General features: G+C 42.4%; 2 protein-coding genes across 3 annotated transcripts in view; one reads left to right on the top strand and one right to left on the bottom strand.

Moving 5' to 3' along the window:
- The window catches only part of arhgap21b (Rho GTPase activating protein 21b), a 41,752-nt gene extending 31,551 nt beyond the window's left edge, over positions 1-10,201 (top strand). The window contains exons 13-24 of one of the 2 annotated variants that reach the window (XM_071534007.1): positions 52-351; positions 1,569-1,633; positions 1,805-1,950; positions 2,061-2,203; positions 2,815-2,973; positions 3,108-3,186; positions 3,305-3,378; positions 3,498-3,587; positions 3,776-3,943; positions 4,201-4,306; positions 6,694-6,725; positions 6,863-10,201. In XM_071534007.1, the coding sequence (XP_071390108.1) occupies positions 52-351; positions 1,569-1,633; positions 1,805-1,950; positions 2,061-2,203; positions 2,815-2,973; positions 3,108-3,186; positions 3,305-3,378; positions 3,498-3,587; positions 3,776-3,943; positions 4,201-4,306; positions 6,694-6,725; positions 6,863-8,452 (2,952 nt within the window). In that variant the 3' untranslated portion in view covers positions 8,453-10,201. Of the gene's footprint in view, positions 1-51; positions 352-1,568; positions 1,634-1,804; positions 1,951-2,060; positions 2,204-2,814; positions 2,974-3,107; positions 3,187-3,304; positions 3,379-3,497; positions 3,588-3,775; positions 3,944-4,200; positions 4,307-6,693; positions 6,726-6,859 lie in introns of both variants that reach the window. The other variant, XM_071534006.1, reaches the window with a different exon arrangement.
- Positions 10,202-11,577: 1,376 nt separating this feature from the next.
- LOC139656420 (A-type potassium channel modulatory protein DPP6-like) overlaps positions 11,578-22,743 on the bottom strand; it is a 54,377-nt gene continuing 43,211 nt past the window's right edge. Inside the window, exons 8-26 of the mRNA XM_071533995.1 lie at positions 21,887-22,007; positions 17,343-17,497; positions 17,085-17,182; positions 16,826-16,949; positions 16,202-16,240; positions 15,864-15,971; positions 15,376-15,467; positions 15,191-15,238; positions 14,938-15,050; positions 13,968-14,015; positions 13,689-13,787; positions 13,490-13,559; positions 12,936-13,130; positions 12,768-12,822; positions 12,500-12,602; positions 12,326-12,384; positions 12,039-12,111; positions 11,851-11,924; positions 11,578-11,724 (exon numbers count right to left, since the gene is read on the bottom strand). Of these exons, the coding sequence (XP_071390096.1) occupies positions 11,578-11,724; positions 11,851-11,924; positions 12,039-12,111; positions 12,326-12,384; positions 12,500-12,602; positions 12,768-12,822; positions 12,936-13,130; positions 13,490-13,559; positions 13,689-13,787; positions 13,968-14,015; positions 14,938-15,050; positions 15,191-15,238; positions 15,376-15,467; positions 15,864-15,971; positions 16,202-16,240; positions 16,826-16,949; positions 17,085-17,182; positions 17,343-17,497; positions 21,887-22,007 (1,821 nt within the window). The remainder of the gene's footprint in view (positions 11,725-11,850; positions 11,925-12,038; positions 12,112-12,325; positions 12,385-12,499; positions 12,603-12,767; positions 12,823-12,935; positions 13,131-13,489; positions 13,560-13,688; positions 13,788-13,967; positions 14,016-14,937; positions 15,051-15,190; positions 15,239-15,375; positions 15,468-15,863; positions 15,972-16,201; positions 16,241-16,825; positions 16,950-17,084; positions 17,183-17,342; positions 17,498-21,886; positions 22,008-22,743) is intronic.

The raw sequence follows: 22,743 nt of genomic DNA, 5'->3' as shown, positions 1-22,743 counted from the left end.
CAAATGTTTTGAGTTCAAGGTGTAAACCTCTTTCATCCTGTATTTCTGTAGCGTGTTGGTGGAGGAATGCGGTCATGGAAGCAGATGTACGCTGTTTTACGAGGCCCCTCCCTCACCCTCTTCAAAGACAAGAAGGATGGGGTGTCCCATGCCTCCTCGCACTCTGACGAGGACCCCCAGCCAATCAGTGTCAAGGCCTGTCTGATTGACATCTCCTACAGCGACACAAAACGCAAGAATGTGCTGCGGCTAACCACATCAGACTGCGAGTACTTGTTCCAGGCAGAAGGGAGGGATGACATGCTGTCCTGGATCAGAGTCATTCAGGAGAACAGCAACCTGGATGAGGAGGTGCGTTCTAGCAAGACTCATGTACCATACTTGGCCACATGGCCTAGCCAAAGCATCCCTCTCACTCTTTATGATCACTACCAGGTGTTGGATTAGGGTCTCCCCCCCAAGGGTTGGGAATGTCTTGAAAATGTATGGGAAATTAATTTGATAATTTACAGGTCTTTGGGAATTACACAAAAAGTTTGGGGAAGTACACAAAAATACTGCTGTTCATTTAATGTGGGTGTAGATCCACTGTCATTTAACATATTGTGATATTTGTTGCAGTGAAGAATAATCTTAAGATATAGAGTGATTGCCAAGCCACTGTCGGTATACTATATCATATTTACCATTGAACAAAACTTTCAAGTCCAGTCAAGAAATTAAGGGAGAGAAATAGATTGGAATGTTCAAATGGAGTTTTCCCAGTTGCTGTGGTGTTTTTCTTCCGATTTAACTTTGTGTGTCCTTTTTAACATTTGATTTTCTCATGTTTAGAGTTTTGGGCTACATAAACATTACAAAGTAGTGGCTTGTCTTCTCTGGGCATAATAGTAAAGTTAGTATTGTTTTATGTCCTCCCTGTGGCTTCAGAAGACAGCTGGCCCAGGAAATGAGTTAACAGTGGCATCGTTTGTTCAGCTGTTTGCCTGGCTGCAATTTGCCTTCAGGTTTTTGTCTGTGGTCTGAATCCTAAAGAGAGAGCCTCACAATTCAAACTAACTGCTGACTTCCTCAATGCCACATAATATAGGTTTCAGAGAATTAGATGTGCACATTTTGTTTGTCCTCATTGACTTATCAGTTATATCAGATGATATTTGATGAATTTAAACATATCAAAAATAAATCTTTAAGGGTTATATAACATTCAACAGCACCTCCCAAAAGAAGGAACAGTTTTTTCCAAAATGTTTTATACTGTCCTAGCTTTGTTTCTACTTTGCAAATGCATAGAAAGGACATTTGAACATATATATACAGTACTGTGCAAAGGTCTTAGGCACATATAAAAGAAAAAAAGTAAAGCAAAGATTCTTTCAAAAATAATTAAATGAATCAAAAAATGTACTGTAAAGAGCAGTCTACTGACACACTAATGCAGAAAAAAAAGAATAAACATTTAGACAAAGACACAATTTATATAAAAACTCTTGGGTGCCTAAGACTTTTGCACAGTACTGTAGATATATATATGTATAAAATGATGGATTTATCATTTGTTGTTTCAGAATGCTGCTGTAACAAGTCAGGATTTGATCAGTAGAAAGATCAAAGAATACAACACCATGATGAGGTATGCAGCACTCGACATTGCCCCCTGTGGCTCAACTACAGTACTGCAGCACTATATCTACCCATTTGAATTGTATGTCAATTTAATCTAGTTATTTGTGTATTTATTTAATCATTTATTTATTTATTTGTTTGTTTGTTTGTTTGTTTTGTTACTTTTTGTCTGGTCCAGTGCACCCAGCAGCAGGTCTGAACCTTCCCCCAAAACCTCCCGCCAGTCTCTCAGTATCAAGCAAGCCTTCCTGGGAGGTAAAGGAGAGAGCAAGATATATAGCCCGCATTCACCCAAAACAGGAGATGAGCGTAGGGCCCTGAAAGGTAAGGGCACTGGTAGAATTGTTAGAAATGTGGAGCTATCTCAATTTGTGTGGTTTGGGGAGCATGTCAGAGCTCAGACGACTGTTTTGCGTGTGTGTGTGCCATATCAGATGACTCCAGCCCGCCACGGGACAGAGCTGCTTGGAAAAGAAGCATTCCAGGAATCATGAGGAAGCCCTTTGAGAAGAAGCCTCCTGCTGGGGTCACATTCGGGGTGCGGCTGGACGACTGTCCACCTGCACAGACCAATAGGGTAAGGCTGAATGTCTGTCTGTTAGGGATGGGACAATATACCAAAATTCAATATATCGCAATACAAAAATACGTATCATGGGGCAGAAAACTGAATTGCAATATTAGCTCAGTTTTATTCTGCTGTAGTAATCACAAACAAGACGGCTTGCCCATCACAATTTCACAAGCTCTCCCTCCAAATGATATTATTTGCACTTTGTAATGACATTTTTAAATTGTTTACATTCTAGCAGGCCAGTGCCATTGCTAGAAAGATTTGTGGCTCAGAAATAATCATAATTCTGCACAGTCAGACTTTGTTGTCATTGAACTTTTATTTATTACATTGTATCGTGGTTGTATTGAATTGTTAACCCCACATTGCGTATCAAATCGTATCGTGAGATAAGCATATCGTCCCATCCCTACAGTCTGTGTTTGAGAGAAGATGTTGTGTATTTTGGCATTTAGGTTATGTAAATGTTGCTTGAATGTGTGTGTGTGTGTGTGTGTGTACATCTGTCAGTGCTCATTCAAACTGTATTCAGGTTTGTGTGAAATTGTGATATTTTACATGATCAGCTGTGGTTTTTCATTTTCACTAATGCTTTCCTGATGTGTGTTGTGCAGTTTGTTCCTCTGATCGTGGAGGTGTGCTGTAAGGTGGTGGAGGAGAGAGGTCTGGAGTACACAGGGATCTACAGGGTCCCAGGGAACAACGCCGCCATCTCCAGCATGCAGGAGGAGCTTAACAGCAAAGGGATGAATGACATCGACATCCAGGAAGACGTGAGTGACACACACACGCTGGTCATCCACTCAGCAGTGTCACATTACTTCAAGAATATTCTAACAGTAATTGCTTTGTAGTCAGAGCACTATTTTAACATAATGTTGTCTTACTCTCTTGTATTTCACTGCAGAAATGGCGGGATCTCAATGTCATCAGTAGTTTACTGAAATCCTTTTTCCGGAAACTTCCAGAACCTCTTTTTACAAATGGTGAGACCTTGTGAATTCACTGAAAATGAGGACAAAGAAGACCACCCAAGTAGCTTTGGCTGTTCGGTGTGGTTTTATTTGGTTATGTGAATAATAATTTGAGTCCTCTGTTCAACAGAAAAGTATGCAGATTTCATCGAAGCCAACAGAACAGAAGACTCAGTGGAGAGATTAAAGGAGCTCAAGAGACTAGTGAGTGAAATCTGATATTTGGTGCAGAATGTTTCTCAAACCGTAAAGATATTTGTTTAAATAGCATTAAAATAGATATATCATGAACCCTAAAATTCTGTCACTTGTTGTTTTTGCAGATCCTTGAATTGCCTGATCATCACTATGAAACTCTGAAATTCCTTTCTGCTCACCTCAAGAGGGTTTCTGAAAACTGTGAAAAGAACAAGGTATGACAGTTGAGTGAGAGTTAACAGGATCTGTTGGTGTTAATGTCATTAGGTAACTCCCTCACTGCTCCTATCCTCTCTCTGTCCCTGTCTGCTGGCTCTCAGATCCCATGCTCAGCGTGTCAATCCAGTGTCCCCTTGGGGGTTTATTTAAGTAAATCTAATTTAGCTTAACCTTATCTGCTCAGATGGAGCCTCGAAACCTGGCCATCGTGTTTGGTCCTACCCTGGTCCGAACCTCTGAGGACAACATGACCAACATGGTCAACCACATGCCGGACCAGTGCAAGATAGTTGAGAACCTCATCCAGCAGTACGACTGGTTCTTCACCGAGGAGGGTGATGAGGACCCTGTCGTATGTGGCAATTCACTTTTTTTCCCTATTTTTCTTCATTATTCTGTTTTTCTCCCAAGCATAAACAAACACAAACTTGAGCTGCTTATTTAATGCACATGCTAATACAAATGTGGGATTTTTTTCTGGTTGACAAGTGAATTTGAGGTTGCATCCTCGTTTCCTTATCTTCTCCCCTGTACTCTTCTCTCTCCCTCTTCTCTCTCCTCTTTTCTTGTCCTACCTGACCATGTTGTTCTCTCCACCTGTCGCTCCAGACTACAGTTGAGCAGGAAAGCACAGTGCAGTCTCAGCCTGTGCCAAACATCGACCACCTGCTTTCCAACATTGGACGGACCGCATCCTCGCCAGGTGAAGTCTCAGGTAACTCACCAGGAGTTCTCTCTCAGGAGCAACACTCCTGCATTACCACAGCAAATATATTACCATAGCAATGATATTAGCCTAGACAAGACAATAAATCTCAGTGAAATAGACTTGCGGCATGGAAGAAGAATTTTAGATTAAGAATTTGTTGTTGTTAAAGTTAAAGACAAAGGACATCATGTTTGTTTTCCATGATCAGTTTCAAATGCTTTGGGGCTAAGCAAGTCTACCAAATATTATTTGTGCTTCTGTTAAAGCAAGCTTTTTCAATAATTTTTCAATGAATACATTTTGGGACTTGGCCATTGGAAAATTGCTGAAAAATACTTTGCAATATGTCAAGCTTTTTTTTTTTTTTTTTTTTTTTTTGATAAAGGTCTGTTTTGTTTTGTGTTGATCTTTTTTTGCCCAAAGACACAAAATTGTCCTCAAGTTATTTTTTCTGTTCACTTCTTTGCTTTGTAATCTTTATTTTCCCTTGCTCAAGTCATTTTTTCCCTGTGCTTTACCTATGTTGAGATGACGACTCCTTTTCTTTCAGTTCTTTTCTTCCCCTCCTCCTCGTCTCACATAAACCCGGCATGTTCTTTCCCAAAGAAAAACTAACAAACAAAAAGAAAACAGTGGAAGTTTTAACCCTTCTGACCTCTGCCCTTCTGTGTGTAGTGTGTTGTTTTTCTCCCTTGTCCCTGTCCAGCACTCACACATTACCCAATCTTGACACAGGCCAAGTGGGCGGCGTCTATCACTCGGTGATGTCACTGATGGACTCTGTTTTGTCAGTGATGGACAGCTGGGACTGTAGGAAGAAGGACGAGTGTTGTGCCCAGTGTAGCTGCCTAGTCTGCAGAAACCCGCAGCTCTTGTAAATTGGGGGCGAAAGGAGGAAAAAAAGATAAAAAAGAAAGAAAGAGAAGTCGATGTTTGTCATTTTTCCTGTGGTGTGCACGTCTCATATTTAAACGAATACCCTAAACTGAGGGGATACAGAGCGATGCTGCTGTACTTTCTCTGAAAGCCCTTCTGCTGTCTCTTGTTGTCTCTTAAGCTGATCGCAAGGACAAGTAGCATGGTACGGTCAACCTCAGGTTCTCTCCCGGTCATGTGGCATAATCTGTCATGGTGTCTGAGGGGGGGGTCGTAGTGGCGGGACTGAGCTGGCTGTTCTCCAGTACACATGCGTTTACACACACACACACAAAAAAAACTCACACACAAACACACAACCACATGCCAGACCGATTAGTATTTAGTGGATTAGTGCAGAAGAAGCACATGCGCAGCCAAATAGCTCAACACTGGAGGGGGCTCTAAGCATATAGATTCCCTAGAGCATTTGTTGCCATTAGCAGCCACAGGTAGTCTGTCTGTTTTAGCTGCCTCCTTTTGTGTCCATTTGTTTGATTTGGTGTTTGTCGCGTCCTAGTATCAAAATCTCTGTGTCCATTCAGCATTAAAACATCATAGCGTCAACCACAGCCAAACACTGCCACTTACCTCCTCCTCTCCCACTGTTACATAACGCACAACACCTCACATCAGTCATTCACATGTCAGTCACCCTGCCTCCCTATCGAAACCCTGCACTTTACACTGACGCACACACATTTTGAAACTAAATTAGATCATACAGTCTACTCATCCTTTTTAGCTGCAGTATGTGTGTGTTATCTCCTTTTGGACGTTGAGATAGGGAAGTTTTGTGAAGTCTTTGCTTTGCCTTTTCTGTTGGTACGTATTTTCGGTTGATTTTTGATGTAGAGGAGATTTAGTTATAACAGGCTACAAGTTAAAGAGCACCACAGCTGTACTCCTACAGCTTGGAGTAACACCATTACACTATGGCTTGCCTGCACCAGTGGCATTGACCACCACACACACTCAGCCGATCTGTTCAGCTCAGGCCCCTTAAGTCTGTTAGTTAGAGAAAACTCATCACCCCCTCTCCTATGTGATGTCTTTGAGTTGGGAAAGAATGCCTATAGCTGGTTGGTGGCTATGTGTGATGCTCTGTGACTGGCGTGTTTGTCCGTGATGTGCCGTCGATCCATTGATACATGAGCATGAGCCGCTTTGTGTCTTGGTTTACTGCCGGGTTTCACGTCCTCTCATCTCTCATCTCTGGCCTTGTCTGCCGCTTCTCTCCACTTCTATGTACACTGCCTACTGTGTTTACTCCTCTTGTCTCTCTATGAGCTGAAAATGTGTCAACTGCTTTCATTCAGCTGCTCTCATTATACATGCCATGTCTGTCAGTTTCACTCTCAACAAACTTTCCATCTGCCTTTTCTCTATCCTTTTCTCCTTCTCTTAATTGATGACTGTTTTCAGCAAGTAACTGAGGTAGTAGACTATTATTAATGACCCTCTTCTCTTTCGTACAGATTCAGCATGTAGTGACTCCTCCAAATCAAAGGTAACTCTCCTCTTATTCAATTCTTGTTTCATTTTGTTTCACATAAATCCTTCTCTCCTCTCTGTCTGACTGTTTTTGGTCTTGCATTTGTGTGTGTATGCTCAATGTATAATACTGTTTTGATTCTGTATCAGCAGGGCTTGTGGGGGTCTGGGAAGGACCAGTGTAGCAAAGAGATGCTGCGCTCCTCCTTCTTCGTCAGCCGCAAGCGTAAGAAGCCCAAGGACAAGGCTCATCCCAGCAGCTCGGATGACGACCTGGACGCTGTGTTCCCAAAGAAGGAGCTCCCGGAGGAGAGCCAGCAGCAGCCTCCCTGGTCCCCAGACAGTCAGACCGAGGAGGAGAGGGAGACAGACGAAACCTATGAGAAAGAGAAGCATAGGAACAGCTCCGAGGAACAGCTTGACAAAACCAATGGCAAAGAGTCTCTCTCTAGCAGCCTGTCGCAGTCCTCTCCCTCCCTGCCTCCCAAACACACTTCCCCCACCCTCCACACTGCCTCCCCTTATGCCTCGCCCTCCCACTCTCCAAGCCTCAATTACCGCATGCCAATGGCACACCAGTCCTCTCTGTCCGACCAACCCTCCAACTACGATGATACAGTGTCGGACCTCGGCACGATGAACAGCACCAGCTCTCAGGCTTCAGTGCCCAGAGTAAGGCATGGCAGGACGGTGGCTCTGGGACCAGAAGCCGGCCCCAGTGGGCTGGGAGCAGAGGTTTGCTCCATCACTTCCGACTACTCCACCACATCCTCCATGACTTTCCTGACTGGAGCTGAGCTGAGCACGCTCAGTCCGGAAGTGCAATCTGTGGCTGAAAGCAGGGGTGGAGACGATGCAGATGACGAGCGGAGTGAGCTCATCAGTGAAGGAAGGCCGATGGAGACGGACAGTGAGAGTGACCTGTCGGTGTTTGTTGTAGGAAAAGACGCAGGAGCAGTGGAGCAGTGCTGCCAGCCAGAACTGCAGGAGGCTCTCCGACCCCTCCCCTCCCACAGACTCATTGAATGTGACACCCTCTCCAGAAAGAAAGCTGCGCGACAGAAGAGAGACAGTGAGTCCTCACTGGATGGAGCGCGCAGTGACAAAGATTCCAATAGGCTGTCGCGTGCATTGGGGTCGGTCAAGGGCCGTTCCACCGGTAGCCTCAGCTCCTCGTCCCGCAGCGAGTCGGAGAAGGCGGAGCCCGCGTGGAGGCTGAAGATCACAGACCGACTGAAGTTCCGTCTGCGGACGTCGGTGGATGACATGTTCGGCGTGGGCACCCAGAGGAGCCGGTCCCCAGAGGGCCGTAGTAAGAAGAAGAATATCCGGCGCAGACACACTATGGGCGGTCAGAGGGACTTTGCTGAGCTGTCTGTTCTGGGAGACTGGCAGCAGCAGGGCGGCATTGGCTCGCGGACGGAGCTGTCAGCTGTGGACCGGCTGAAGCCCAAGTGCAGCTCTCAGGACTTCTCCATTGGGGACTGGATCGCCCGTGAGCGCCACCGCACCAGCAACCCCGAGGTCAGTCTGGACTTCTCTGAACACCAGGGGGCGCTGTGCAGCGCAGACCGCCAGAACCTCGGGGCGTCTTCCTCTTCGGAGCTCCTCCCACAACGTCCAGCTGAGCTGTTGAACGGGGACGTCCCCCAGAGTAAAAACCTGAGCCTTTCGGCCACCGCTCACCCGCATAAACTCTCCGGTGCCCAGGTGGTCCACTCGCGCTTCTATCAGTACCTGTGAGAAGTGTTGGAAGTGAGAGAGTGTGTATGTGTTTGGGTTCTCTGTCTGTGAGATGTGTACTTATTTGGGAGTCTGTCAGTAAGATGTCTGTCCTAGATGTGACCAATGTTAGTGAATGAGCATGTTGTACAGAAACTGTTAGCTGATGTCTGGAGTGTGTCTGTGAACAGTGTGTGTGCTTGTGAAATGAGGATTACTGCACACAGGGATTGTTGATCTCGCTCACGTGTAAGGCATGGAACAAAATTTCATTTTTACATTTTCTTTCGTTTTTTTTAAATGACAAATGACTTTGGGATGGCTTAGCAGGAGCAAATCCTCACTGCTAATTCAAATCCCTGTTATGCTGAAGATTGAGAGGACCTATTGCTCATGGTACAGTGAGCCAGTGAAGTATGTGCAAGAAAGTGTGAACAATGACACTCAAGTTAAGACTGTGTAAAGGTTAGCTAAGTGGCTTTAAGGATAAACTGACTTGTAGAATGAATAGGAAGTAGTAAAAAAAAAGGACAGATTTTTAGTATTGCAGAGGAACTATTTTTGTGTAAAGAAAGTTGCGATGTTTAAAGTCAGTGAGTCTTTCAGTAACCAAATGAAGAATGTACAGACATGCTTGCTGTAATACTGACTAAAAGCTTTAGTTGCTTGTGTTTCATTCTAAAGTGTACATATCCCTATTTTTCTCTGTACTTGAATTGTGTTTTTGGTACAGCCTGTGTTTGGACTGCCTACAAACTCTGTGCTGTCAAGGGGCCTTTTCTAAGGTACATTGTGACAAGGAGACACTGGACTTATGCAAATGGAAATACTGTTTTTATTCATCCCTTTTTAAGTGGTTTAAAGAGCAGTGAACAACATCCCTCTGATGCAACATGTTATGCTGTGTATTAGTTGATGTGCTCGTGGTTTCATGCATCTGTCAGTGATGGGCGAAGATTGCAAAAAAAAAAAAAAAAGAAAGCTAAAGAGGAAGAAGAATATGACTAATCAAATCAGAAATCATGTTTCTTCGCAATAGGAAGTGCCTCACAATGAAATGTAAGGGTGCCATATCGTCTTTGTTGAGATACATGAAGATGTTACTGTGAATGACATTTTTATTATTGTTGACTCACACAGTCATTCTACAGGTTTATCTAACAAATGCCGAGCTTCCATTCCTTAGGCATTCCACTCTGGTCTTAACATGTTTTATACTTTTGTTTTTCGTTTTTTTTTTTTTCCTTTTTCATTTTGGATTTTAACAGAACTTGAATTTTAAATATTCCTTGTAAAATAAGTAACTTAAATGTGTATATAATTGCCATGTTTTAGCTGCTTTTCTTTTTCATTTCCATCAGATTGCGGGGTTAAGTACAGTATTGTGAGATGTCGCTCATGGGGCCTGCGTGGGTGTTGTGGGCACTTGGTAGGTACTAGTTCTCTATGGAGAGGTCCCTGCATGTGAAAACACTTCATTGAGCTGGACCATTTGTACCAATGCTGTGTGCCCTCCGAGAGAGAAGGGGGCACACACACTCCTAAAACACTGGAAATAAATCTTGTCAATGGCAAAGGTTCATGTTTGTTTTTTTACTTGCATTGTACCAAAGCATCTCTATAGTGTTGCAAACTTCACAGGAATAACCTGAGAGAGTTAAAATGCTTTGTCTCGTTCCTTAATGGCACTGTAATGCTTGTACTGTACACAAGAGGGCACACTGGCTTTAATAAAATGGATATAATGATTTGGAGTAAGAGGTTGAGGTAGCGGACATAGGTTTGGACACTGATATGTTGGAAAATATAAATAAAGCAAGCAAAACCTCTTGGGATACATTTCAAAATGCTTTATGTACAAGTTGCACAGACAACATAAAGACTTAAACAATGTAAGATTTATACATTTTGTACATCAGCTGACTAGAAACCTTCACTGACAATACTAACATAACTGACGTGGGGACAGTCAAGCCATTTAACACACAATTCAAATAAACAAATTCACAAAATAATGAAACAAAATTCAACATAGTTAAATCACCAATATGCCAGTTTGGAAAGAAATTCTCAAGAGTCTTGATAGCAACCAAAATATTCTTTAGGTTTTTCTTCATCGGTACAATGTCATCCTTCAAGCATACACACAAGCTCATATTCAATTTTCATTCCAAATTTCTGAGATAAAATGTGTCATAACTTTGTGTTTGGAAAGTTTTCTCATGAATAACTGACTCGCTATCCACTGAGAATGTGAGGAAAATCAAATCATGATCTGGCTTTGACTCATCAAAGAAATGCACAGCTCATGTAAGTCCTGTCCATGTTTACTCATTTTCAGTGTCACGTGGGTCGCTAACATGAATATTTTACCCACAGTAAGGCACAGTGACTAAAAGAACATCAAGAGTTCAATTCCAAAATGTGAGGAGAGAAAATAATATTTCATAATGTTTTTTTATTTTATATTTTTTTCTTTCTTTTTTTTTGGAACAACACAAGTTAACATTGTGCCCTCATTTTGGAAGGCAACTAAGGATTGATGTAGCCATACATCCATTCATAGCCACAGTACTACTGTAAGACATACTGAACATCGGAGGAATTCAGAGAAACGAGTAGCGGTAATCATAATCATGGACACAATAATCAGAAGGTTGGTTGGTAAGTTATCAGAAACTGGCAGCCTCTCAAAACTTCACTCTAAACATAATGAACTGGATGACAATCTTCACAGGGGATATTTTGTGCTGCAAAGCGCTCTATCAATGTGCGTAGTTGGGAATGGAGATGCATTCCTCAATGAACATTGTGTTGATCCTCTGTTCGTCCACCAGAGGGAGTAGCAGAGGTGGCTCCTTCAACACCAAGTTCATTTAGTCCCAATAGCGGAGAAAGATATGACTCGTTCACATCTGAGATTTATTTGCTGTCAGCAATGTGACAAAAGAGCCGTTCCGACTGGTCCCCTTGTCAGCCAGCGGGTGAGGAGAGGGATGTAGGGTGAGGCCCTTTGCACATGCAGGTACTGCACTCCGGAATAGAGCTGAAATCATATACGGCAGCAGGTGGGTGATGGGTCGAGAAAGATCTGTTGCATATTGTGCTGTTAAGTAGCTGGCCGGGGGCTGCTGAGAAGAGCGGGTTTAACCGTCGTCCTCCTCTTCCTCCTGCTGCTCTTCTATCAGTATATCCGGCACCCGGAAACACTCCTCGAAGAAGTTGACCAGGGATTGGCTCAGGTGCTGCTGCGTCCCGTCGTTGTGTAGGAAGTGTCCCTCGTCTGGGTAGATCTACAGACACATGGATTTATCACCTCTTATGAAATGAGACGCTTCATAATATTGTAATACCAATAAACATCACAGTTATAGGGATCATTTTCAGATCCACCAGTGATCTTGGCAGCCGAAGCTCACCTGTAGAGTATAATTGGCCTTCTCGCCGATTAAATGATTGATAAATTTGGCCGTGTGCTGGAAGTGAACCTTTTCTGTAGTGGGAGAGAAGACACCGTTGGAGAGGTACATTAAATTAAAGCAGTTGAAGTTAGTATTTCACCCACTGCAGTGCTGAGAAATGATGAATCAGACATTATGGATGTTACCGTCAGCAGTTGGGTGAATTATCAAGTACTGCTTATCCAGAAGCTGGCCCGCTCTGTGTGCTAAATTTGCCATCTGAAGAGAAAGAGAAAGAGCAAGACCAGCTGTTCAACAAAAACCCTCTCAGTGATGAGTGCTTCTTTTTCCAGGATTCACTGGGGAGGGATATTTTAACTAACTTTTCCTCTAAAATCTATAGCTAACAAAGAGGAGTGACCCCCTCAACCCCACCCCTTCACGTAAAATCAAACCCATTCATTGAGTAAATACAGCAAAGTGTTGAAAATACCTGATACACTCGAGAGTCTGTCTTTGGTGAGCCGAGGTATCGTTCCGAAAACGCAGAGGCTGAGAAGAGAGAGAAAAATAAGGGTTGGACTTCCTTAGACACTGTCCGGAGAGCATGAAATCTTTAAGACATCCACAGATGAACAATATCAAACTGAAGACAAGAAAGTTATACCGTATAGCTCAAAATCTGTGATGGGGGAGACTGCCGTTCCACATTTAAGTTCGGTAAACTCCTCAGAGCTCAGAAGCATGGTGGCTAAATATCCTCCATAGACCTAAAGAAAGGTATGTATCACAGCAAGAAGGAAGGATACAGGAAAACATGGAGTCTAATCAATTACACTTTGTGACTACAATTTCTACATAAGACAGTTTCTATATCTCCATGAAGGCAGTTGACAAAAGAAAAATAACAGCACATCTCAATTCATCCTCCTTACCTTCCCATATACTCCCATTCGATTCTTATCAATGTAAGGCTCTTTGGATATGAGTCTGTAATGAAAGAAAGAACATAAAGCTTATAGTGTTTTTGGGGTCTGCAAAACTATTTGTGCCTCAGCTATCGTCACATTTCCCCGTTATCCTGTGCAGTGCTGAAGTCTGACCTGAGCGCCTCCAGCTGGTCCCTCTCCTCCAGCTTCCCCAGCTTCCTTCGGACCCGGTGGAGCAGGTTGGTGCCCTGGAAGCCGCTGCCGTGGCCGTCGAAGCGGATGACGATGGTGCTGAAGCTGCTGACCAGCACCGTGGCCCAGTCCACCTGGAACTGCTCCGTCACCATCTGTCCGCCCGGCGTGCCGTCCCTGAAGAAACACAGAGCGAATCACGGCCATATTAGTCAATACAACAAATGACTAATTTAGCAAAGTTGAGTATTGCATTGACATGTTCTTAACAGCAACACACACACATTTTATTTTCAATATAACTGTGTTGGGACAAATTAAGAGTTTCATTCGAAAATGAGATATTCACCATTAGAAAAAATGGTGCCTGCTCTTACAAAATGATTGCTGGCATGAAAGAAAAGCACATTGTGAGTTACATTTGAGGACAGAATCATCTGTGTTTTTTAAATATTGACAGATGAATTCCAGGTAACAGAAAATTTTACAAAATAGAGCTTTCTGCAATGAAATCATTCAGATGTTTCAATACTTACACTAGCAGCAGTAAGGGGTAATGGGCTGTATCTACGAATCCAGCTGGCTTCAGAATCTGCATTGTCAGAGCTACAACAGATAGCATAGGGTTAATGATACATACATTTTTAATACAAAATGGTTGGTTATAATGTCATCAAGATGACGTTTGTGTATGTATGGTAAACATGCTAGTTTTACATGAACGTGGATACATACTGTAGTCGTCTATGGTGATGGTCTCATATTCCACTTTGGGCATCTGCATGTTGTGGTACGTGTTGTTCACCCGCTCATTTGTCTCCACGTCAAACACCTCTGCAGTTGAAGAGAGAAAACAGGTCCGTCGTTGCGGTTTTCCCGATGCAAAATCAACCTTTCTATGAATCCATCTTTCTACTCATGTTCCGTGAATTTACTACTGCTTATTGTACACAGTAAGGTAGAAGGACAACACTGGATTTAGTGTATAATATTGTTTGTTGTCATGACACTCACTCTGTTTGTCCTTGGTGCTATACACAGCCACACTGGGTACATCTGGGCCTACACAGAGTAATCCAGGGAAAAGGAGGTAAATAGAGGTAATAGGACAATAATAAATGACAATATAGCCATGCAGTGATAAACCTTTTCAAAGAAAGGCCTCCAATATACCAGTAAACAAGACACTGAAAGCTCCTGCTGACGTCATGACCCTTCTCCCGTAAATAAACCTGCAACCGAATCATCTCTCTCTGTCCTCTCTTCAACGGAGTTCAGAAATAGCCCTCTCACCCAGCTCTGTAGCTAATAATCCACTTCCGTCCCATGGGAAGCAGATGAATGCCGGCTTATTATTCCACGATGGAACTACTCTCCAAAGATCCAATTAATGAAGACAGCCAGTGACCGCTTCCCTCTCTGGAGCGCGGCCTCTAAACAAATCAACTCCCATGGCAACCGTGCTGCAGTGCCCCGGTGTTATGAGCCACAAGGGCACAATAACGATGATGGACTGTCTCAGAGGAAACACAAAGATACACGTCTAGTAAACAACAACACAACGCCGCACCTACTCCCCTTTCTTATATTCCAAATGCTGAATGCAGAGGAAGGTTATAAAAATCGCCATGGGACTCTCTGCCAGCTGTTCAGCAGGAGTACACACTTGGCTGTTGGCATGTGGTCAGACAAGACCTTTATTGCTATGGCTGATTAGAGGGAGCCAACAGTGGTTTGAGGTTAACTGCTACTGTCCAATTCAATATAAGCTCTCCCCCTGACATGGAGCACTAATTCAATTACACCTTCTGACTGAACACCGCTCTCTGCCCCTAAAAATATAATCTAAGACTTTCATTGTCAGACTACTGGAATCTAAAACTACTGACATACTGTATGTGCTGCACACAGACAGACAGCGGACGGTTTTTGAGAGAGATATTAAGAGTCTTGACTCAAGGGATTCAAGGTTGAGGATGCTCACCTTTACAGTTGAGTAAGAAGTACTGCATGCTGTCGCTGAAGGAGCCGTCTACGTAGCCACACTTGAACTCACAAGACAGGCAGCGGCGGTTGAACGGAGGAATGGTGTCGGCACTGTAAGATGACATTGATATAGCTGCCATTAAGGTCTGCCGGCATTTCAAGAGAATAAAGCATAGCATAGTTTACCTACTTGCGCTTGAATGCGCTCATAGAAAACTTTGAGAAAGAAGTCATCAGCTCATGAGTCCTACCTGTACAAGTGTCGTCGCTTAGGGTCGTCCTCTGTGCTCAGGAAGTATCTGGAAAACATCCAACCAGCGCCATCAAACAAATGATGCTTCAGCGTAGGCAGCCATGGCTGGAGGTTAAACGTGTGCATGCAAACGTCTAAGTGGATTCACAAATGTACAGTCAGTGTGGCGTTGTCGCAGCTTACATGAGGTTCCTGTCATGATTGTAGGCCAAGATGCTGGTGACGTCCCAGTCTCCAGAGGTCAGGGACTGAAGGATATCTACACTTGTGTTGGGCTGGAAGAGAAAAATATAACAACAGTCACTTTTCTGGGACCCAAACCTCCCAAGGCCAATATCATGATGTTATACTGCAAAAAGTTGTCAAGTGATTTTAACTTGTTTCCAGACCTATCAAGCTTATTTAATTATATTTTTAGTCAGATTATCTCACTATGCTGTCAAATAATCTTGCTGGATTCATGAAATTTCTCTTGATACATGCCATTTATCATGAAATCATCATAAAACAATGAAGAAACCTTCTCCAAGACATTTTCACTTTTACCAAATAAATGAAACAAGTTACATTATCCTGAAAAAAAAGTCACTTTGCTGAAACTGGTAAAATTAAGATGATTTCACACAAAAGAACACGTACAAGATGAAATAACTTATTCTGTTACTACGTACCTTAGAGGTGGACATGGAGATGTGAAAAAACTTCCCTCTCCCACCCTGCGGGATGGCTCTGGTCAGGAAGAACTTGTGTCCGTCTTGGGAAAAGAGCGGTGCTTCATTCTGCATAGAGGAGAGAACAAAGACCTGTGTGTGTATATCTGTGTGTGTGTGTGTGTCTGTATATGAGTATGTGTCCTAAAATGTGCCGGCAGGGCTTTTTTACCCCTTGCTGTTTACTCTTTCATGCTCTTACACACACAGCAAACCCAGTCTGCTTTTTCAACTTTTCCTGCTGTTTTCCTGCTACACAACAACAGAAGATAAAGGGCCACAGTGTTTTCATCACTTACCTGTCTATGCAACCAGCTCTCACTCTCATCCTCGTGTTTCTGAAAATATAGGGAGTTTGTGTTGAAAGTCGAATCAGAATCAGAGTCAGTTTAATTGCCAGGTACGTTTATATCTATACTTCCAGTCAAAAGTTTGGACACACACTTTTTTCTTTATTTTTACTATTTTTCACATTTTAGAATAATAGTAAAGACATCAAAACAGAAACGAAATAAGACAAATGGAATTATGTGGTGACCAAAACAGTGTTAAACAAATCAAAACCATCTTATATTTTAGATTATTTAAAGTAGCCGCCCTTTGCCTTGATGGAAAGGCAAAGACTTTGGAAAGAAATTAATACATAGGATCAACTTCACTATTTATATTTGTCAAAGAGACAAATTTCAAGCATTTAAGCATAAGCCTTTAGATCAAAATGGCTTTGAGATCATGAAAAACAGTACATTCAATCAGGTGTGTCCAAACTTTTGACTGGTAGTGTACTAATATAGCCTTGCTGAGTCATTAACAAAAATATTGTGCTTAGAGACAAGAGATTTCAGTATTTTGTCAAAGAAAATGTGTCAATAGAGAAAGAGGATTCACAGGTATTTATGTTTTAATATTGCTAAATATTTCACCTTAATGCAGACTCCAGTTGTGGCCTCACACAATGTCAAGATAGAGTTGTTCTGCGCTCTGTTCAGCCAGTTGACAGCCAGCTTGGTGCTGGTGGCCCATCTCACCATGGTAATATAGTATTCCCTCCTGGAAACCAGAAGGCAGACTACATGACACCCACTGACAACCTCGGTCTTGACTGACTTAAGGAAACGCCGCGGGGCTATTCCTGTACTTGTTAATTCATACACGGTGAGCTACCTGCGGCCTGTCACTCACCCTATTCGGGGGTCATCAGGTTTCTTCATCACCACAGTGTGCAGGGGACCATTGAGACTCACCACTGACAGATGCACTATGGGGTTCTCCTCTCCGGCCTGCAGGGGCCAACAGGAAATTAGATAGGTCAGATCGGGTGCCAGCAAGGAGGTGTCAGTCGTTTGTCTTCAAAGTGAAACAAGCTATGTCAAAGTCCTCTATGCATAACAAATAGAATATGTTGAGTTTACTGAATTGAACAATAGGTGGAAGACTTGCCTTGGGGTAGTGATACTCCAAGCCGCTGGGGTAGGGCGAGCCGGTGAAGATCGGGACTTCCATCTTGGGCACCAGGGTGTCATTGATGGTGGCGTAGGCCAGCCACAGACCGTCTGGAGACCACCAGTGGGCTATGTGGGTCTGTAGGATCTCCTCTGTAACACAAAGCAGCTAGATCACACACTGCCAAGAATTCATGATGCTGAAATCCAGGCGTAGAAACACATTTCCAAGAGGATTTATTGATAGTGCGTAAAGAAAGTAAGGGTATTAGTATTTACATTATGTTTACATTATGATCTATCTACTGCATTGTGTTTTCCAAAGACTTGGTTGACAGCCACAGTAAGCTTGCAGGGACAGGCTCCAAAATTATTCTGGAAAGACGAAAAAAAAAAAAAAAGACATATTTATTCTAGCAGTTATGATGCCATAGCACACCCAAGTCCCTGCAATGCAAGACAAGCTGAATAAACAATATATAATCAAGAAAAGAAGGGGTAGATCTTGCTAGATGAAGCTCTACAATTGTGGAGCAGAACAATTTGAGTCGTGAGAAAAAAATAATTTGGAGATTTTGTGTCCCTCCAGAGAAAAAGCTTAAAAGCCAGTGTTCTGCTCTATCTACTGTTTACCTGATTAGAGAGTATTTATGTACCTAATATACCAACACAGATAAAGACATTTCCCATATGACACCATTTAAAAAGTCACAGGTTTAGCAGGTATAGCACGTCTGATTTATGGCTCCCATTTACTGTACTGTCACTGAGGAAATAGAGATCCATTACTCATATTTAACTCTGACAGTATGAAATATGCTGGCGGGATGCAGAAGCAGGTAGAAGACAGTTATTCGTCTCTCTAGGTCAAAACCACTTTTTATCATTCAGCGGTTACACAGAACAGAGGTTACTGAAACAGTTTAGAAGAAGTAAATAAAAGGCTCGCTTGGTAGTAAACAGACCGGGTCGATGTCGTTGTTCATTTAATGTCGATGAAGCAAACTGAAGTGGAGAGGAACATGACAAATAATGAAATGTAAGTCGTCACAGATATATGGATATAATAGCTATTATCATTGCTATTGCCCTCTGCATTAGTCAAGCATTCTTCCACAAGGCATATCTCCACTCAGAAACTGCCGACATAAAGAAGAAAAAAACAAAATAGGGTGTCTGTTGTTGGTCTGTATACTGTCACAACATCCTAATTCCATCATTTAATGTTTTCGGACATGATGGTGGGAAACGCTGCCTCAAAATAATCCCCCTTAAGTGCATAATTGGTCTGAGATCTGGTGACAGAGACTGCTATGGCATATTGTTGACATGGTTTTCACGCTCATCAAATCCTTCAGCATCCACTTGTGTGCTGTGATTGAGGGAGCTGTCATTCTGGAAGAGGCCACTCCCATCAGAATATGTGAGTCTCTATTTATCATTTCGAATAGCTTTGCATTTATTGACCTCTGCTTTGCTAACTCTAAGATCCTGAGAAAGGATATGAGAACCATGTGAGGAAACCTACTTTCGATATACTTTCCCTCATTCATTAATTTGTGTTTCCTTTATTTTAGCAGTTGCCTGTAGTTGGTGATGAGCAACTTTTATCCAGCAGGGGGCAGAAGAGATCTACGGAAAGCAACTATATAATCTACTGTGCCTACTTGTACAAGTGGAGACCCAAACAACAGTCTTTTCTAAACTAATAGGATTCAGTCCTTCCAACCTTGGTGGGGTCTTCATGATTCCATTAGCACTGATGTCACTGAATTATAAATATTTTTCCAATAAGGGTGAATGGAGAGGGTGAAGCCTTTGTAAATAGGTTCAGAGCAGGCAGAGGAGACTGTTCAATGTTGTTGGTCCTCAATATCTAATTGAGTTCTCTCTCTCTCTCTCTAAGGCCAGCTAGTTTTCAGCAGTGCAGTGGGATTTTCAAGGCCTGAACCCCGAGAACATCAGCCGACGCAATTAATTCTACAAAACGAGAACGGGCAAAACATAAAATTGGGTTGAATAATTATTTTATGAAGGCCAGAACACATAATAATGTGTTGATGTTCAGCAATTATCAAACTACCTTTGGTATCATAGGGCACATATCTGCGATTTATACGATTTATATGAATACTGCTAATCCAAAATGGAGCTGCATGACTTCTGACTGGGATTAGGAAAACCTCATGGCTTCCAGTGAAGGCTAATACTGATTTTAAGGTTTCTTAATGGTTTATAAAGCACTTAATGGTCATTGCACCAAAGTACATTTTAGGCTTGCTTCCAACACTTAATCGTTTTAAATCAAAAGTGAAAACTTATTTTTAATGACGCCTTTGACAAGGTTTTAATCAATGCTGCTCTGGGGGGTGTATAGTTTTTATCTTATCATTTTTACTTCATTTTATTTCTGTCATATTTTATCTTTTCTCTAATTTTATTTTTCTCTACTGTGTACCTTACACTGTATTTTATTTTATTTTATTTTTTGTTTTTTTTATGTATTAGTTTATTTGGTAGGGACAATGCAAATTAACATAGTGCCACTTTAACTGGTTACAAACACATTGCAACATGCAACTCATGTTCTGAATACAGAGATTATAAACTCCTGCTATGCCTCTGTCAAGCACATCATGATACCTTGTTGCATGAAATGTGCTATAGAAATAAAGTTTGATTGATTGATTGATATTTAATAACTCCCCAGAAAGATTGGATGGCTTTGTGTTTCTTGCCTTCTCACATCCACTGTGCTCTCACATCCACAAGTTGCTGCACTCTGGGCTTGGTGTGACACTCTCTCTGCTCTGCATGACAATCACTGCTGTCAGAGGCAAAGATAAAACTGTCTAACAAATCATCTCCCAGAAGAGAGACCCGTCCATGAGGAGGGGAAAGGGCACACACACACACACACACACACACACACACACACACACACTGAAACCCCCGGACCTTCCTATGTAGCTACAGACAAACATACATATAAGCACCTTCACCTGCACTTGTAGATACAGACAGATAGAAGTGCACCTGCCAATTGTGGACTAAATAATGGCTTCACTATCCTTAAGAACTTTATTGATCCCATATGGGAAATTGGGGCATTGCAGCAGCAAAGAGCAAAACAGAGATAAAAAAAAAAAAAAATACTATAAAAAAGAAGATTAAAGACAACTGTTGCTGATGAGTGAGTGCGTAAACCAGATTCCGTAAGTTACCTGGGATCTTCTTTTTACCTCTTAAAAGACAGACCACTTGCAATACGGTGGTGGGAACATTTGATGCTCATATAATCCTTTCAAAAAAGTTGAAAGCCTCTCACAAAAGGATTAGGATGCCTGACTGCACAACAGTAAATACCTGACAGAGACGAGGCAGCCTCACCTTGAACCACATTCCGCATTTTAGTCAAAACTATCTCACCTCAACAATACAGTACACACTGCTGTACTGTAAGGAATATACATAAAGGAGTATATCTCTGGTTCTGATAAACTGTCTATTATCCAATTATGAAGCCATACAACAATAGAGGGAAGAGATAGCGAGGCAAATCTTTCTTTTGAATTGCAACTGAATTACTTCTTTTATGTCATGTACCCTGTCTACAACAAAGAAATAATCCCACTAATGAAAAAGAGATTAGAGCTGGCCCTGAAGCAGAGTTCACACAGCAGTGTTTCCTTTCTCTAATAATAACTGGCATATTGTAATTACATTATACAATTACGTTATAATCGCAAACCCAAAACCCCTCCTCTGAGGAAATCCAAAATAGATAATAATAATAACAATGCCAAAACCACAATAAGTCTTCATTGCTAAACAAGAACTCTTTAAACTTTATTATTGTAACTGAATACACAGTGGCAATACCAGTCTCAAACATGGCAGCACACTCACAAACAAAGGCATATTCAAGTGCTATGTAATTGGACTGTCTGTCTCACATGCAGTAATCAGAAAATGTTTCATATTAAATTACAAGTATGCTGGCTGGTGAACAGCTGCTGAGTGAGATTGCAGTGGTGCAGACATGAATTAATTAAAATTGCCTGAACACAAAGAGAAGCTATGGGAAGTCTAGGCGAGGAGGGGCACTGAAACGTAGCCAGCTGTGCTCTTTCAAACGGAATCATGCACACAAACACCCGCCACGCCTGGGGGCCCAGGACGGGATTAACTCAGCCTTCCCATCAACTCAGTGAAACATTTTCAGACTACTCTTCCAATTGAATCTTTTTTTTTTATTGCATTTATTACCAATGTTTAAACAATTTAGTCTAATTTCAGTTACTTCTGTCAATTGTATCAACTCATTATCATGGAAGTTAGTCTCAAACAACATTATGTGAGATAGAGAAGAATATGTTGCTGCACAAACTTGCTGAACTTTGTCTGGAGTTCACCATTTCCAGCATGGAAAATGAATCATGAGACTGAGGCTCCCGTGTAAAAAGGGTGGTATTATGATATTATTATATATTGCAGTTCTCCTTGAGTAGGCATGTGATTGTGAAACTGTAGCGGTCTTACCCTCATAGAGCCAGTCAGCAAGGCCATTGAAGATGACTCCCTCTTTACCGGTAGACACCAGGCGAATCGTACGGCTCTCTACTGTCGCTCGGTAGTAGATGTTGTTTTCAAATATGAAGATCTGGACAGAGAAAGAGAGAACAATGGCCATCATCAGTTTCTCAATCAGTGCAGGTAGACAATGATTGTTCTGTGTATCCCAGTGATATCGCTAAAATAAGAGCGGCCTTACACTTTAACCTCAATTTCCTGCAGTGCAAAACTGGGGCCACGATTTCCTCAAACACTCCATCTCATATCTTGATTGTACATTTCCCTCTACAGTTGCAGCCCCTATACCAAAAACACTTGTGGCCCTTTTATCGCAATGTGACTTCTCCCTCGATCCAAAGCACTCGACGGTAAGCGGCTAGACACACAGCCCACCCACACGCTGACACTTCTCCAGCTAATACAGACTCAGTCAACACCTGCCTTAAGCACAGTATTAAAGGATATTTGTTTCATTACGATTCATGCTGTATTCCTCTCCAAAGCGGTACGGAAACCATACTGTTACTAATCAAGGCACTTGAGCCGGCTGGGGGCCTGCAGGCACACATACGTACACACACACACACACACACACACACACATCCATGAACACACATGTGCACACAGGCACAAACAAACCATTTCCCCCTGTGCATATTGAGACATTAGGCTGTCCACTGGGGGTGGGCAATAGTTGCACTAAGCTGGGGTAAGACTGCTGATTTAAGCCCCCTCCACCCATGATGGCATTGCCTGAAGGGATTAAGACGCACCACTGGCAGGAGTGTGTGCCACTTAAAATCCTCTATTGTGCCGCTTTGCCC

The sequence above is a fragment of the Centroberyx affinis genome, unplaced genomic scaffold (genome assembly GCF_046629955.1).
Source record: "Centroberyx affinis isolate AG114_WGS23_722 - 3 ecotype Tasmania unplaced genomic scaffold, CSIRO-AGI_Caff_v1 ptg002475l_1, whole genome shotgun sequence".
NCBI lineage: Eukaryota > Metazoa > Chordata > Actinopteri > Beryciformes > Berycidae > Centroberyx > Centroberyx affinis.
Note: the sequence above shows the minus strand (reverse complement) of the source record. Positions and strands in the feature narration are given on the sequence as shown.